The sequence below is a fragment of the Diospyros lotus genome, chromosome 5 (genome assembly GCF_014633365.1).
Source record: "Diospyros lotus cultivar Yz01 chromosome 5, ASM1463336v1, whole genome shotgun sequence".
Classification (NCBI taxonomy): domain Eukaryota; kingdom Viridiplantae; phylum Streptophyta; class Magnoliopsida; order Ericales; family Ebenaceae; genus Diospyros; species Diospyros lotus.
In genome coordinates this window covers 17,189,979-17,206,879 of record NC_068342.1, presented here as the reverse complement: position 1 = coordinate 17,206,879, position 16,901 = coordinate 17,189,979, and the positions used below count along the sequence as shown (strand labels likewise).

General features: G+C 35.5%; 2 protein-coding genes across 2 annotated transcripts; one reads left to right on the top strand and one right to left on the bottom strand.

Annotated features, from left to right (window-relative positions):
- Nucleotides 1–6,102: 6,102 nt before the first annotated feature.
- Nucleotides 6,103–6,561, bottom strand: LOC127802130 (uncharacterized). Its single transcript, XM_052337823.1, has one exon. The coding sequence runs from the start codon at nucleotides 6,559–6,561 to the stop codon at nucleotides 6,103–6,105; it is 459 nt and encodes a 152-aa protein (XP_052193783.1).
- A 2,579-nt stretch (nucleotides 6,562–9,140) lies between these two features.
- On the top strand, nucleotides 9,141–16,727 carry LOC127802848 (50S ribosomal protein L5, chloroplastic). Its single transcript, XM_052338898.1, has 3 exons — nucleotides 9,141–9,492; nucleotides 15,212–15,412; nucleotides 16,226–16,727. Exons 1-3 carry the CDS (start codon nucleotides 9,232–9,234, stop codon nucleotides 16,565–16,567), a joined length of 804 nt encoding a protein of 267 aa, XP_052194858.1. The 5' UTR covers nucleotides 9,141–9,231; the 3' UTR covers nucleotides 16,568–16,727.
- The last annotated feature ends 174 nt before the right edge of the window (nucleotides 16,728–16,901 follow it).

Genomic DNA, 16,901 nt, shown 5'->3' with positions numbered 1-16,901 from the left:
AAATCTCTATTTCCTATTTTTCTAGTATTTTTTTGGGATTTTTCTCATATTTTCTTTTTTTTTCCTTTTTCTTTTCTTTTCTTTTCTTTTTTTTTTTTTTTATTCTTCCCTTCTTCATCTTCTTCCTCTAGCTTCTTTTTCACTGCGCGCGACCTACCCGCACCAGCTCCTGCGAACAGTGTGACCGCACGCCACCTTTTACCGTTGCTGCTCGCCACTACCAGCGCCGCCACTCTCGACCAACTCCGCCACCAGTTGCCACGAACCGTCGCGACGCACCTCCCGCTCGCTGCCGCCCGCTTGCTGCGTCGCCATGGCCACTACTTACGGCCATGGTTGCTACCCACTTGCTGCGACCAATTTCGGCTGCCCCTCAACCACCAAACACCGGCTTAATGGCCGCCTCCATGAGCTGCCCAGCTTCGCCGCGACCTGCTATTGTAGGCTCCCATGGCTGCTTGGAGCTTGCGGCCATGGCTCTTTTTCCCTTTTCCCTCTCTCTCGTGAATTCTCTCGGCCACTCTTTCTCTCAGACTCTCTTCTCTCGGGACAACCCTTTCTACTCTTATCCACTTCCCTCTATCTCTAAACTCTCTCCAACTCACACACACACACTGCATATATATGTATATATATTTATATTTATATCTTCCATATCACATAATCATATAAATCTCCTCAATTCACTTCAGATTTTCTCAATCTTGTCTGCTAATTGCTTTCCAACTTACAGCAACTTTCCTTTAATTCTTGTGCAATTATCGGCCATAAAGATGTAAAGATGTTGGCCATCAAAATGCCCCCTTCAGACACGCGCAAGGCTACATATATATATAACATTATATATTACACTAATAAAAAAATTACACATCAAAACCTTAATTGTCTCTATTTCACCTATAAAATTCTCTAATTACAATTATACCCTTAAACATCAAATTAATTTACATTACAATACTGAAAATTCAAAATTAATAACTCATGGCTTACTCGATAAGGACGATTCCGCCCCATTGTCATCATCGGTCTATTGATTCATCCCGAAACTACATTAAGGTTGATCATTACGAAAAATTGGAGCCCCCTCAGGGTTCTGTTTATTTTTCGAAAGTCTCCTATGATGATTCGATTTTTCAACCTAAATCGAAGTTGTATTTTAGCTATACCGAAAATCGTCTCAATTCCGTTTTCTTTTAACACCATAAATCTTATCTCGGGACACTCATCGAGACAATATCATTTTGCTTAGACAATTATGCTCTGGGGCATTCCCTGCAGTCGTTTCGGTACTTATAACTACTATCAAGCCATTTTTTTGGTATTCTAAACTTACTTAAATTACGTGGCAACCTCACGAAAATATGGGTTCTTACAATAGTGATCATGCTAAAACTATAAGATAATTGAATACACCAGTGGGTGTGGTTGCAAAATCCTTAATCGTGGATCAAGGTAGTAAATTAAGCAGTTAAGGCTAAACCATTCTACATCTCCAGGGCTGGACCTTTCATAAGGCCCATGAGGTAGTTGCCTCAGGGCCCATGAAAATCTAACTATTTAGGGGGCCCATAAATTGAAAACCCCCATTTTGGTAAGGGCCTAGTCACCCACGGTCTACCCATTCCCTCTGCAAGCTTCGAGTTCGCCCCTGCTCTTCTCCCTCTCTTGCTTTCGCTTTTGCTACCCTCTTTCACTCCCTCTGTCGCCCTCATCCTCGTCGGCTCGCCCTCGCCGTCAGTGGCTCGCCCTCGCTCTCGCCTTTCGCTGGTCTGTTACTCGCGCCTCTCTGCTCTGTCGCCCTTCGCCCTCGCTTTCTCGCCAGACTCACCTCTTGCTACTGTGTTCGGTCGATGGTCCCTCGACGCTCGCCCTCATGGGCGGTCACCGGTGGCTCGCTCACGCTGCCCTACCTCGCTCTCCGTCGCTCACTGCCTCAGATTCAGTCTTTGTCTTTGAAGCAAATCTGCTTCTCAGAAGCCCTAACTCCATAATCTAGATCTGCTTAGCTTCATTCAACTTTTAGTGGTTAGTTTCTCCTTCATTTAATTTCGTTTATGAAATAAAATTATGATACATTCGGAGATTTAGATTATTGGATAGCTTGCCTATGTCTATTTTATTGATGTTGGCTAAATTTGGCAAAAGAAAATTTAATTTTATTGATGTCTTCATTTTGTTTATATACATGATAACTGTTTGTTTTCTTCTTAGAAAATAGAACTAGAGTCTAGACATGCCTTGTTCATTTTATTCTTCTTATTATTATTACAAGTCTAGATATAGAAATTAAGTTTAAAATTATTATTGCTTAAGTGTGTCGCGGATTAGCTATGTTGTCTATTGATAAAAAAATGCTCGAACAACTTGATTATGTAAACTTGATTGATATTTTTGCCTCTAAAACTGCGTAGTTTTTAATTAATAATTTAGAAAAAATTTAATTTTATTCTTTGATATGGTATAAATATTTTTTTTTATGTCTTATTATGAAAAAATAAAATTTAAATGTACTTTACGATTCGGGGGCCCATTTTTATATTTCGCCTCAGGGCCCCCGAATCTCAGATACGGCATTGTACATCTCGTGTACTATTTTCTTTAGTTCATTTACAACATTACATATTTGATTTATTGTTAGTCAAATTTTGATTTAAAAATTATAAAAAAAAAAACTAAATTCACCCTTCTTAGGTTAACTTTTCTTTCAATTATAATTACTAAAAAGGCATGAAGAGACATCACAAAAAAAGATAGATAACCTATTGGAAATAAACCAATCATCAATTTTGAGCTTAAATCATTTGGTTTGAGACATGGAGATGCGTCCTTAGACCATCTCCAACGCAGAGCTTCCATCCTTGCCAAGTCAAAATTTTGAGAGCATTTCTCAACTTTTTTGCTCCAACGTTGCTCTCTATCTATCGAGTCACTCCTCAAATTTTTGTGAAGCTTCAAATCGCTCCCTATAGTTGAGGAGCCATATTTTGCTCCCTACATTTTCCCAACGGCTCTATTTGGTTCTGAAATTTAAAGAAATACCTCAAACGGCTGTGTTCAATCTAAGATTTGAAGAAAGCAGCAGCAACGGAGAAAACCAGCAATAGCAGCAACGATGAGGAACATAGGCGACAACGCATGAAGAAGAAGGAGCAACAGTGACGTGCAAATAAGAAAGAGCCGGCAGCGACGCGCGCAGAGAAGAAGTTGCAGGCAGCGATTGTGCTCGGAGAAGAAGGATCGCAGCGGCAGCACGCAGATACGCCTACTAGAGGCGAGGCAGAGCTCTTCCACCAGTGGTGACGACAACATAGGGCTCCTCCAGTAGCGCTCCCTCCTCCAACAGAGCTTTTGGGTTTGCACTCCTCCTTTCTAGGTTTGCACCCATCTTCAACGCAGTTTTTTATTAATTACATCAATAGTAGATTATTTATCTTTTATCATCTGTATGGTTATTTATTTTTATATCCACTCTTTTTATTAATTACATCTTAATTTCTCCATTATTTTTTATATCTAGTGTTTGCGCCATCCACTGTTTTTGTTATATCCACTGATTTTATTATTTATATGTTAAATCAATACTAAGATTTTGTTTGATTATTAATTATTTCTTATCTTCCTTGATTTGAAGTTAAGATGTGTTTGATGGATTAGAAGAATGCATAGATTTTGTGTGTGCATGTATTTTATTATTTTGTGTATTTAACTATTTATTTTGTGTATAAATTTAATTATTGATTATGTATACGTGTCTCGCATTATTTTAATGTAATGTTTTGAAACTAATCTTAAAAATGGATGTCAAAGTTACTCAATTAAATAATTTAATTGAATATTTAAAATAGTAATCACAAGAAGAGTATTTATTTTTGTGATTTTTTACGCAATTTGACAAATTAGCTTTGTTTGTCATGGAGAGAGATAATGAACCATACTACACAAATTTGTTGAACGACAACTTGCATATTTATAATGAGTATGCGAATGTCGTTGTCACTCCATCCCAACCTGATACATCCGAACTCAACACTTAGAGAAAGCCATGAACAAGAAATTTCTCAACACAAGAGGATTTAATGCTCGTGTTAGCATGGCTAAATATTAGTATGGATGCTACACACGGTAATGATCAAACAAAACAAAGGTATTGGGAAAGGATTCATGCTTATTTCAATCAATATAAAGAGTTTGAATCTGATCGAAATCCTAATTCACTGATGCATCATTGGTCTACAATTCAACTTGCTGTGAGCAAATTCTTTGGATACTATAACCAAATAGATGGCAGAAATCAAAGTGGAGCAACAGAACAAAATACAATAACCTCTGTCGTTATTTGATACTTGATAATGATTAATATCATGTTGCTAGTAATTGGTTTATTGACATTATTATTTAACTGTCTAGATTTTCGAAGTAGTAGAAATGTACAAGAGCCTACAAAAATCTTCTTTCACATTTCTACATTGCTGGCATGAGTTGCGATATGCACCCAAATTCGCCTAGGGTTATTCGAAGAAGAAATCAAAAATTTCTGAACATGCAAGTCCTGCAACATCATCGCCATCTACTCCTGATTGGCTAAACTTGTCTGATTTTGATATTCGAATCAATGAGCCTTCATTGGAATTACCAATGGGAAGAAATGCTTCAAAAGAACTTGGACATAAAAAAAAAAAAAATCTAAGGTAACAGAAGCTCCTACTGATTCAATTACAAAAATGTTGATGGAAATTACTAAAAAGCGAACACAGTCCAAAATGTTATTACTTGAACAATCAAATGAGATGTTAAAGCTGGAAAGAGAAATATTGGAAATAGAAAGATTAAGGGAAGAGCGAGAAAAAAAAAAAAAAGAAGATCAAGAAAAACAAAGGGAAAATCCAAAAACAAAAAAGAAAGAGCGGGAACAACTGCTTTATGAAGAAATAATTATGGGCGTTGATACTAATAATATGGATGAATTTCAAGTTGAATATTACAACAGGCTCAAACTTGAAATTCTTCAGAAAATGCGATGTGCAAAATTATCAGATTTGTAAAAATGTAGCTGGGATTAACATATGTATCTTTTTCTTTTAGTAATGTAAGGAGTTGGGATTAAATGAACTTCATGAACATTAATTTAGTAATGTATCTTTTACTTTTAGTAATGTAATAAGATGTTGTGTTTAGTATTGATGGTTATTTCTCATGAGTGCTATTTCGAAACTAACTATTTTTTTCTAATACAATAGAAACGAAATACATTAATTTATTTCAAGCCGAATGTTTACCATACAATTCTCACAAATGCTCCACAAGATCATTTTGGAATTGTACATGAGTCTGTTTGTCTCGAATTTGATGATGAACTTGTATGAACTCCATAACTTCATTTGTGCGATTGTAAGACAAATCAATTGCCAGAGTAGCAACAATTGTATCATAGTTGAAATCCACATCTTCATGAATTGTATCACGTTCATCTTCAACTATCACATTGTGCAATATGATATAAGAAGCCATTATACATTTGAGTGTTTCAACATCCCACATACATCCCGATCCACGTACTATTGCAAATCGTGATTGTAGGACTCCAAATACTCGTTCAACGTCCTTTCTAGCGAACTCTTGTTGTGCAGCAAAAAATTTCTTTTTATTCCCTTAGGGAGATAGAATGGTTTTAACAAAGTACGCCATGAGGGATATATACCATCGGCAGGATAATATCCATGATATATTCATGTCCATTGATAGTATACGAAACTTCAAGATCGCGATCTGCCAATTCAAAGAAAACATGGGATTTATCTAGCATATTAATATCATTTAATGATCCCAATAATCCAAAAAAGGCATGCCATATCCTCGTATCATGAGAAGCTATTATTTTCAAAATAATCGTTGGTTCACAGGCATGACCTGTATACATTCCATGCCATGCAGTTGGACAATTTTTCCACTTCAAATGCATACAATCAATGCTACCCAACATACTTGGAAACCCACGCTGCTCAGCCACGCTCATCAACCTTGTAATATCACTAGCATTTGGCTGCCTCAAATATTGCTCTCTAAATATTTCAACTATTGCTTTCGTGAACCTTTTCAAACTATCTATTGTTGTACTTCGTCAATCCTAGCATATTCATCCACAACATCTGCAGGTGATCCATATGTGAGCATCCTTAATACAGCTATCATTTTTTGGAGTGATGATAATCCAGGAACTTCTACGGCATCAAATATTTGAACAAAATATTGATCATGTGTTTCAATTGCTGCTTGAATTCGTAAAAATAATGATTGATGCATATGAAACCTTCTGCAAAATAATTGTGATGGATATGTTGGTGAATCTGCAAAATAATCATGATAAAGCCTATCATAACCTTCAGTTTTGTTGCGATTGATAACACGGTGGTTCAGCATGAATCCATCGGGATGTGAAAAAGAATCATGATCCATATGTTGAGCATACTGTTTAACTAAAGCTGTAACAATAGCCTCGTCTTCTTCATCGTCTTCAACTTCTTCATGGATCATTCGAAAGAACATACGAATATTGTTGGACATGATGACTAAAATGAGATTATTAAAGATTGGTGATGAGAGTTGGTGTTGTAGATTTGTGGATTGTAAATTTTTTCACCCGATGATCATCTATTTATAATGCATATGAGTATGACCGTTGTTGGAATATTTCAACGAAATATAGTCATTGAAATATGACCGTTGTTAGAATATTCTATTGGAATCCAGCCGTTGGAATATGGCCGTTATTGGAATCTTTCAATAGAATATATACGTTTAAAATATGACTGTTGTTATAATATTCCATTAGAATATAACCGTTGGAATATGACTGTTGTTTAAAATATTAAATTTTTAATTATAGAAATATTTTAAATAATTTTGTTCAATAATCGTTTTTAAAAAATATTAGTTAATTTATTTTAAAATATATTAAATATTATAAAAATCTAATACCGTCATATTTATTATTAAATTATCAAATAACTAATAAATTTTATAGTAATAAAAATTATAAGGTAAAATAAATAGAATTAAAATTTATTAATAAATAAGTGAAATAGGGAGTGGGACATGGAGTGGAATAGGGAGTGTGGTTGGAGCACACACAATTTTTTAGGCAAAATCAGAATAAGGAGTGAATTATTTATAATATAATAGGGAGTGAGATAAGAAGTGTGATTGAAAATGGTCTTAATATCCTGACACTCTTTCTCCCTATAGTTGCGTTGTTGCTATCCAATTCTTTCTCTTTCTACACTTAGCAAGAGACATGGGTTAGGCACGACTCCATATACTATGTTTTCATCATTTATTTGTTTTCATATAATTTAAAAATATTTTTTTATTACTAAAATTAATTCTAAAACAAATTATATTCTTATTTTATACAAACAAGATTACAAAATATTTTAAAATGTATTATATATTTAATCTATTTATTACATAAAATTAATTAGAGAATTTTTTTATTAAAATATATGTTTTGAAATTAAAAGAGGATGAGGGAAGAGAGAGGGGGGATAGGAGAAGATCAAAAGGGTAAAAGAGTCAAATAATTTATAATATCTTGTAACCGTGGGGATGCTATTTCTATTTTGAAAATAATAGGGGTATTCTGCAACCCGCAATTTAGGCAAACTTAAGAAGAATTATTGCAATTTACTCTGTATATTATATTGTTAATTGTATAATTATATTTTTATTTATTTGTTCTCATCAAATTGCATAATCACTTCTCTATAATACACAGAATAACAGAAATTTATTTCCTTATGCATTGATTTTAGAGGCGTTATTATATTGCTATTTTAACTATTTTATTTAAGCATTGTATTTGACAATATTACTAATTAAAGGTTTTTCCAATAAAAAAATTACTTAAATAATTTTAAATGATAAATTGATGTCATAAAGTTATCAAATTCTAATTAATAATATATAAATTGTAAAAAAATTATTTAAATTAGTTTTCATTCATTTCTTATTTAAGTTATATTGAAGTAAATCAAATAGGTGTTATTTCATTTTATTATTTTCCTTATTGAAAGGAATGCGTAGGGCATACACAAATTTAAAGAACTTTGTAAGTTTTATAAATTAAAAAAATATTTAAAGGACTTTAAATGAATGAATAATGAAATAGACTTTGAAAAATTTCTACAATGTCTCAATATATATTTTAATATTATTGGAATCAATTTAAAATAACATTCATCCACATTAAGTAAGTCATTGTTTATTTTTGTCTTTTTTTTTTTCTTTCATTACTCCATTTCTCACTTGTTTCGAGTTGAAGTCTTTGTCTATTAATGACTAATTTGAAACTCGATCATGATTTGATAATATTTCATGCAGTAAGGTTTTAAAAATCCTATCAAATGATGGGCTTCGACCATTGTTGAATGCGAAAGAGATAGTGAATGACATCGGAAGATAAGAATAAATGAATGAGGAAAGAATAAGACTAAATTAGAATAATAGTCTTCCAATAACAATATTATAGTTAATAGAAAGATAAATAAATTAAGAAGTTGATAAAAAAAAATAAAGGACGAGAGAGAGAAAGAACAAACAAAAAGAAAAAAGAAAGATGAAAGTTGAAGTCTAAATATAGAGATAAAATAGTTAATTCCATGATTAGGCGATAAAAGTTTATGTTATTTTTAAAAATACATAAATGGTAAGGGTGCAATTTAGATAAATTTCAAGAGTAATTTATGAAATTTATCTAATAAAATATTAGAGTTCATATTTATTGTTATTTTAAAAATTTGACTATAATTTTGAAAAAAAAATTATCGACAATAATATATTTATATTATATTTAAAAATTATAAAAAATTAATATAACTCTTTATACATAAATAATTTATATATTTAAGTGTGTACATTGTAGAAGATGATTTGGTAGTAAAACTTATAAATGATGAGATAAAAAGTAATTTTCTTATAAATGGTGAGGGTGCAATATTTTTTCATTAAAGGATTTAAAATTCATAAAACCGTCGCCTTTCGAACCGAGCGAGATTCGTTATCCATCCGACCATTCACAGAAAAGCCCTTATTCACAATCCCCTCTGCTATTCCCTAAAATTACGGAAGGCACCATGGCGGTTCTTCCGTAAATAAACTCAATCGCAGGCCTATTCTCGCAACAAAAAAACTCATCCGACTCTAAAGCCTGCACCGGCGACGCCAGACTCATCTGCAATGGCGTCTCTCGCGCTCCCGAACTGCGCATCGTCGTCGTTTCACGGCCAGTTTCCTGCGGTTTCGGCGCCGCGCTTCGTACGGTTAACACACGTAAGCCCTAGAAAGCGGTCCGGTGGCCTCCATGTGAAGGCGTCGGCGTCCGGGATTGTTCTGGTGGAGAAGACGGAGGCCGAGAAGGTCAGCCGCCTTAAGCAAACCTACCTCAACAAGATTGTGCCCTTGCTCAAAGACGAGTTCTCCTACACCAACGTTCATCAGGTCCGTACTCAATTTTCGTTGTATTTGCTGCGGGTTCGGTGGACTGTATTGCACGTTTGGCTGTTGAGAAAATGTGGAGAAAATGAAAGAGAAGATGGGAATTTTCGATGTTATGTATGCCCAAACTACTGTGGTTGGCTTAGTATACTGTTCGGACACTGTTTGAGAAAATTTTGTTAAAGGTAAATCAGGTTTAGGCATTGGATAAAGGGGAAACACCATTGTTCTCTTCCCTTTCTGTTGAAGCTGTTTCAGAAATTATGAAAACAATATTGAGATTACTCAGTTTAACTTATTTCGCAATTTCTTTTTTTTTTTTGTTTGGTCTTGCAAAGAAGAAGAGGAGATAAGGATTTGTTTTTTCTTTTGTTGGATAAGTAGAGAAGAAAAGGAAGTGAAAATTGCTTTTAGTACTTTGATTTCAAAAGGCTGGAAGAAAAAGACTAGGTAAAGAGTAGGACATGATATAACAAAAAAGTGGAAAGGAAAATGAAGAGTAAAAATAATTTTCCTCCCATTTTCTGTCCTTTTTTTATTTCCATACAAGGAAAAGGGAAATTTTTTGGGTCCATATGGTTATGCTTATAGAAACTATCTTTTGGTTCAAAACCAAGATGAATTCATAGTTAATACTATTTTGTTTTTGTTTTAGAGCACCCTCTTTTGGAAACAACACGAATATTTTTTCATCGGTTTTACTACTCATTGAAATACAACAATGGAAAATGATGGAGCTGAAGAAATTTAAAGACATAGACCTTTATTATTCCTTCCTTTCTATTTCTCTTCAACTAGCTCAAATTAGAAAATGTTTTCTAAGATTGTCTCTGCTCAGGAATGCCAAGGATGTGAATTGTGAGGTGTTTTTCTGAAATTTCCTTTGCAGGAATCAGTGCAAATGAAAATATTTGAAACGCAATGTTTCCCTTTGTTTTGGGTGTTTGAGAGTGGTGATACAGAAATTATAGTCCATTGAGTGAATACATGTGTGATTTTTCTTAATGGGCTTCTTGCATTTCCTTTGGTTCTTTTAGCTGCCAAACCAAGAGCATTTCCTTTGGCTCTTTTAGCTGCTAAACCAAGTGCTTGGCCTCTGTTTGTCCAGTTAGTATGGGCATGCGTGTACTGATGCATGTACTTTATGTTCTCAACACTTCTGCCTATCTGGCTTCTGTTAAGGAGAATATTGCTTCTAATTACGAAGGATAGAGAAAGAAGATAATAGAAGGAGAGTTTATTTAATTTCTTGTTACAGTTTGTTTTCAGTTTCTGTTTTAGCTTATGTGGCAGTCAGTTAGTTTGTTACAAACCGAAAACACAACAGTGTTCTGTTTGTTACTGACAGCTGGCATGTCTGTTAGTTGCTAGATACCAGAGAGCAGTATATGAACTCACTGCTCTTGCTGTAATGATTCATTCAATTCGGTCTCTACAATTTTCATTTTCTTCAATTTTAATTTTCTCTTTAGTTATTACATGGTATCAAATCCAACGATTTACATCAATGGCAATGAATCTGAGCATTCTCAAGTGAAACTTCTCAAAACCTAGTCTCATATCCTGTTATCTCTCAATGGCAAATTGATTTCCCCTCAATTGCGAAAGCTCTCAATTTCAATCCTATCAAATTGGACTCTGAAAATTACCTATTCTGGGAAGCTCAGATTTTGGGTATAACTTGAGCTTTTGACCTAGTTTCCTTCATCACAAAATTGAAGAAATCTCCTGCAAAATATGTTCCAGATTCACATCCTAACAATCCTGATAGACGGAAGGTAAATGAGGATTATCTCTTATGGCTCAAGTCCGATCAGTTATTACTCGGGTGGCTATTTGAACAGTAATCAAAGAAGTGTTAGCATAGGTTGTTCATTGTGAGTCATCTTCAGAACTCTGGTATGTTCTTGAAAATCTCTACTCACAACAAACTGTAGCTAAGTCCTTCCTTCTTAAACAGCAGTTTAGATCACCTAAGAAAGGATCTGTGACCTATAAATGATTACATCTTAAAGATTAAGACTATTGGAAAGATGCTCTTGCTGCTATTGGATAACCTATGTCTGATAAGGATTTACTTTTGGCCATTGTAAGTGGATTAGGTGCAGATTATGAGACTGTTGTCTCTCTCATCACATAGCAAATGGATGAGATAAATCTAGAAAAGGTGCAGTATTTGTTACTTATGCATGAATAGAGGCTAAGTGTGCAAAATTCAGTTGGATCACTTGATGGAATTTTTTCGGTCAATGTTGCTTCATGCTGGTCTAGAAATATGCATAATAATACAAGAGGTGGTTTTAACAATAGAGGAGGAAGAGGAAAAGACTGTTAATTCAAGAAAGTTTTACTGTCAGTTATGTGGAAAACCAGGTCATTATGTAGATAGATGCTTTCATTGTTTTGACATCAATTTCCAGTGTAGAAATTTTCCTGGTTCTAACAGGTCTGTTTCTCAGTCAGGTCAACAAGCTCATTTAGCAGTCACTAGTGATTCTAATGGAGCTTCTTTACCTGAGAGAAGTTCAGTTCAATGTTCTCACTATCTGGCTTGGTTCGTTGAATCTTGTGCAACAAACCATATCACCTCCAGTCTCAACAATTTCTGTCTTATTCTCAGTATCAAGGTCCTGAGAAAGTTGTTGGGAATGGTAAGAGATTACCCATTTACACATATTGGGTCTAGTCATTAATAACACATGCTGAACCTGCTTCTATCCTTTCTCTACCTCATGCGCTGCATGTTCCAACAATGACTAAAATTTGATAAGTGTTTCTCAACTTAACCAAAGATAATCAAGTGATGCTGAATTTCTTGCTAATTCTTGTTTGATTAAGGACAAGGCACGGGTTGTGCTACTCCAAGGTCAACTTAAAGATGGCCTTTATCAACTTGCACCTGCTGTTTCTTCAAGAAGTTCTGTTCCAGTTTCTCACTTAAGTGGAGTCTCAGTTCCTGCAACTGAAGATCCTTTGTTCTTCCAATTTATGTTCAGGGTTAAGGCCTTTTTCTCACAATTTGTATTGACACTAAATCTTGTACTGCAAGTTCGTTTACTGTTACTGCAGTACAGAATAAATCCATATGAGAAATTTGGCATGCCAAACTAGGTCATCCGAATTTTCATGTACCAGAAAATATAGAATAAGATGAATGTTTCCTGTTCTCATTCATCTCTCTCATTTTGTGATGCGTGCAAGTTTGGTAAGCTACATCAGTTACCATTTTCTGATTGTGAAATTACAGCTAAACAACCTCTAGAACTTGTATTTTCTGATATTTGGGGACCAACACCTCACGTTTCTATTGAAGCATATAGGTATTGTATTATATTTGTTGATCCCTATACTAGATATATATGCTTATATCCTTTGACACTTAAATCTGAAGCTCTTCCTACCTTTGTTCAGTTTTATAAACTTGCTGCACTGCATTATAACACTAAACTTAAGTCCTTTCAGTCTGACAATGGTGGGGAGTTTAAAGTTTTTCTTCCTCATTTTCAGCAACATGGGATTTTTCCTAGACTTTCTTGTCCTCACACTCGCCAACAAATTGGTGTTGTTGAGGGAAAGCATAGACACATTGCTGAAACAGGTTTTACCTTACTTGCTCATTCCTGTATCCCTTAAAATTCTGGGTAGAAGCTTTTCAAACTGCTCTCATTAACCTATTACGTTCTTCAGCTCTAAAGTTTTCTTCTACTTTTGAGCTGCTCTGTAACAAGCCTCCAGATTATACTAATCTTCAACCTTTTGGGTGTGCTTGTTTCCCTTATTTTCGGCCCTATAACCATCGTAAATTTGATTTTCATTCCTCTAAGTGTGTTTTCCTTGAATATAGCCAACTGCATGATGGATACAAATACTTACATCCTTCAGGAAGAATTTATGTTTCCAGACATTTTTAATGTGTCTCAGTTTCCTTTTAAGATTCTATTTCAAACATCTCCTGTTCACCAACCTTCAGTTTCTAGTTTACCTATTTTGTATCTTCAGCCATTTTTATCTCCCTGTTCTTCTATAGCACAACCTCCCGGTACTTCTCCTTCTCAACAAGAACAGTCTTCCTTTTCATCTCTGCAATCTCTCAATTCAGTTCCAGTTCCACCTCCACCTACTTCTCAATCAAAACCTAATCCTGTTCCTTGCTCAGTTCATCCTAATCCTATGATTACCAGATCAAGGAGCAAGCTGCTCACATCTTCTTCTACCATTGCATCTGTTATTCCATCACCAGTTGCCTTAGTGAATGAACTGGAGCCTTGTTCAGTTAAAGCAGCACTAGTAGATCCTAGATGGCGCATGGCTATGCCAGAGGAGTTTGCAGCCTTATAGAATAACAAGACCTGGGGGAACTTGTTTCACAGTCTCCTGATGTGAATTTGATTGGTTGTAACTTGTAAATGGGTCTTTCGGGTTCAGTATAAACCAGACAGTTTCCTACTTAAGTACAAAGCTAGATTGGTTAACTCCTAGCATTTACTATTCTAAAACTTTTAGTCCAATGATTAATGTTGGGGATGTGGAGCTTGATTTGATTTATGACACCTACTCAAATTTGGCACGGGGGTGCTGTTGCCTGATCAGTTGGCAGGGATCAAGGGGGCAGCGCCTCTTTGCGGGGGCTCAAGAAACCTAAACAGGAAATAGCATGACCTCCACACAGGAAGAAAGATGCATCCAGGAAGGAAGCTGCACTCGGCTAAGAGGCTCCATCTGGGGAAGACCAAGTCATCCAGGAGGAAGGCCAACTTGGTAGAAAGCTAAATGGGAAGATATGTCCAAGACCAAATGGAACTGGAAGATTTGTTTCTAAAATCCTAAACAGATTAGGAATCCTGTTCGAATTAGGAGTCTATTTTCCCTAGTTTTCGTCTATAAATATGTGGGCATAATTCTTGTAATTGCAACCTTCTCAAAATAGTGAAAAACACCTAGTGAGGCCATGGACGTAGGCACTCTTTGCCGAACTACGTAAATTTTGTCTTTTGTGTGCGTGCGATTTTGTTCTAGGTTTTTTTTATCGCTTGATTCGTTCCCTAACAGTTAAGGCTCCTACTATTAGAGTTCTTATCTCTTTGGCAGTTACTTTTGACTCGAATATTCAACAGATTGATATAAATAATGCTTTTCTTAATGGAGATTTAGATGAAGAAGTTTATATGTTTCAACCTGAGGGTTTTGAAGACTCTTAAGTATCCTGCTCACGTGTGTAAACTTAGGAAATCTCTTTATCAAAATCATGGTATACCAAACTAAAAACTGCTTCTAAGTCTTGGGGTTTTAAGAATGCAGTTTCTGATGCCTCATTGTTCATTAAAAGAGTGCAGTCAGCTGTTCTGTTTGTTTTGGTGTATGTTGGTGACATCCTTGTGACTGGTTTAGACTCTGCACTTCTACAATCTTTATTCGTGATCTTGATGCTACTTTTACCCTCAAAACTCTATTCAGTGAGTTATTTTCTGGGATTTGAAGCTCATAGGAATCCTACAGGCTTATTTCTCGCACAGTCCAAGTATGCTACTGATTTGTTGGTCAAAACTGGTATAATGAATTGCAATCCTAGTACCACACCTTTTACAGTAGGTACTCAGCTTCTTGTTTGACTTGGTTTTTAATTTATTTTATCAATAGTGTCATTACCTGTTTTTGGGAATGGGGACCCAGCATTAAATAGTTGTATTAAGGTTTGCATTGTTGCAATTTGTTGTGCTGATAGGTTCCTAAGGTTGAGAAGATTGTGATAAACTGCGGCATTGGTGATGCTGCACAGAATGCAAAGGGTTTGGAAGCAGCAATGAATGATTTGGCAAAGATTACTGGGCAGAGGCCAATTAAGACACGAGCAAAGAAGGGTATTGCCACCTTCAAGCTCAGAGAGGGTCAACCAATTGGCATTGCAGTCACTCTCAGAGGAAATGTAAGCATGTCTTTCACATGTGTTCGTACTTGTGAGGTTATTCTTGAATATTCTTCTCATTGTAATGTTTGTTCTGAATGTTGCTTGCATTGCTCTATAATTGGAACTAAATATTTGTAATGCCTTGATTAGCAGAATTCTTTTCTGGCGTGGCATGGTCTAGGACTTTCTGCTTGATGCATTAACTTCTGGAGTATAATGTCCTATTCTTTTTTGTGTGAACTACACACGAAGGACCCTCCTAAATACACCTAGTAAGCAAATAAAGAAATTACCACATACCAGGCTTATTCAAAGCATGTAACTGAATTCAGTTTCCCTTCCTTTTTCTCAAAATGGTTTCTTCCTAAACTGGTTACTTGGTTGCTCATTGGAAAGTAGTATGCTACCTGTCCTTTGATTACATTGGCCAAATCTGAATACTATATTGAAATAGTAGTTTCCTTCACCAAACTATGAATCCTTGTATGCGGAAGGATAGGACTGACACTCCATTTTAATGAGATTAATGATCTGTTAATCATACACTGATTCCTACCTAGGAAACTTGGCATATTATTTCATTGATGCTTCAGCTCCACTTGTGGCCACTTCATGTCACACACCAAAACATGAAAGTTTTCCTTGTTGCATCACCCATCTGTAATTACTAATGCTATCGGGCATGACAGCCAGTTCAGCTGCTAGTATTGTGCCAAAATAATGGTTTATTGTGATAAAACGCTATCTGAACCATTTAATTGAGAATTTCTTTCATCTTATAGCTAATCGATAGTGTTTTATGCTTTTTTACTCTCTGATTGATCATGACAGATGATGTACTCCTTTCTTGATCGGCTAATTAATTTGGGGCTTCCTAGAACAAGGGACTTCCAAGGTGTTAGTCCCAATAGTTTTGACGGGCATGGAAACTATAGTGTTGGTTTCCGGGAACAGGGCGTGTTCCCAGAGATATCATACGATATACTTGGTAAGCCACGGGGAATGGATGTTTGCATAACGACTACAGCTAATACCGATAAGGAGGCCCATAGACTGCTTGCTCTCATGGGGATGCCCTTCAGAGAGGGTGGCGGTCCTACTACGCTGATTCGCAAGAAAAAGCTGAAAGCTCACCATTTTGATTCAAAATCAAAGGGCAGGGCACGGAGATAAATGTTTGTTGTTATACAGGATGCAGAGTTTCTTGTATTTTGTTATTATTGCTTTGTTTTGCTTGATTTTTGTGTAGAGCTGTGCAACTGGATCTAAAAATCATGTTGCTTTTATTGTCATTTCTTCTAAATGTGCCCACGAAAGCTGTTGCTTCCATTTATCAGTCAACATTTGCTTGCATTTATGTCACATATGCTGGTTACGGGGCTCACATATGCTCTGTATGGCAATACATTTCTCGCTGGACCTTTATTCTTATTTTGTAGAGAGGTTGCGGGACTATATTTGAGCAAATGGATGATAATTATGTAATGCATGTGAAATAAAAAGGGGC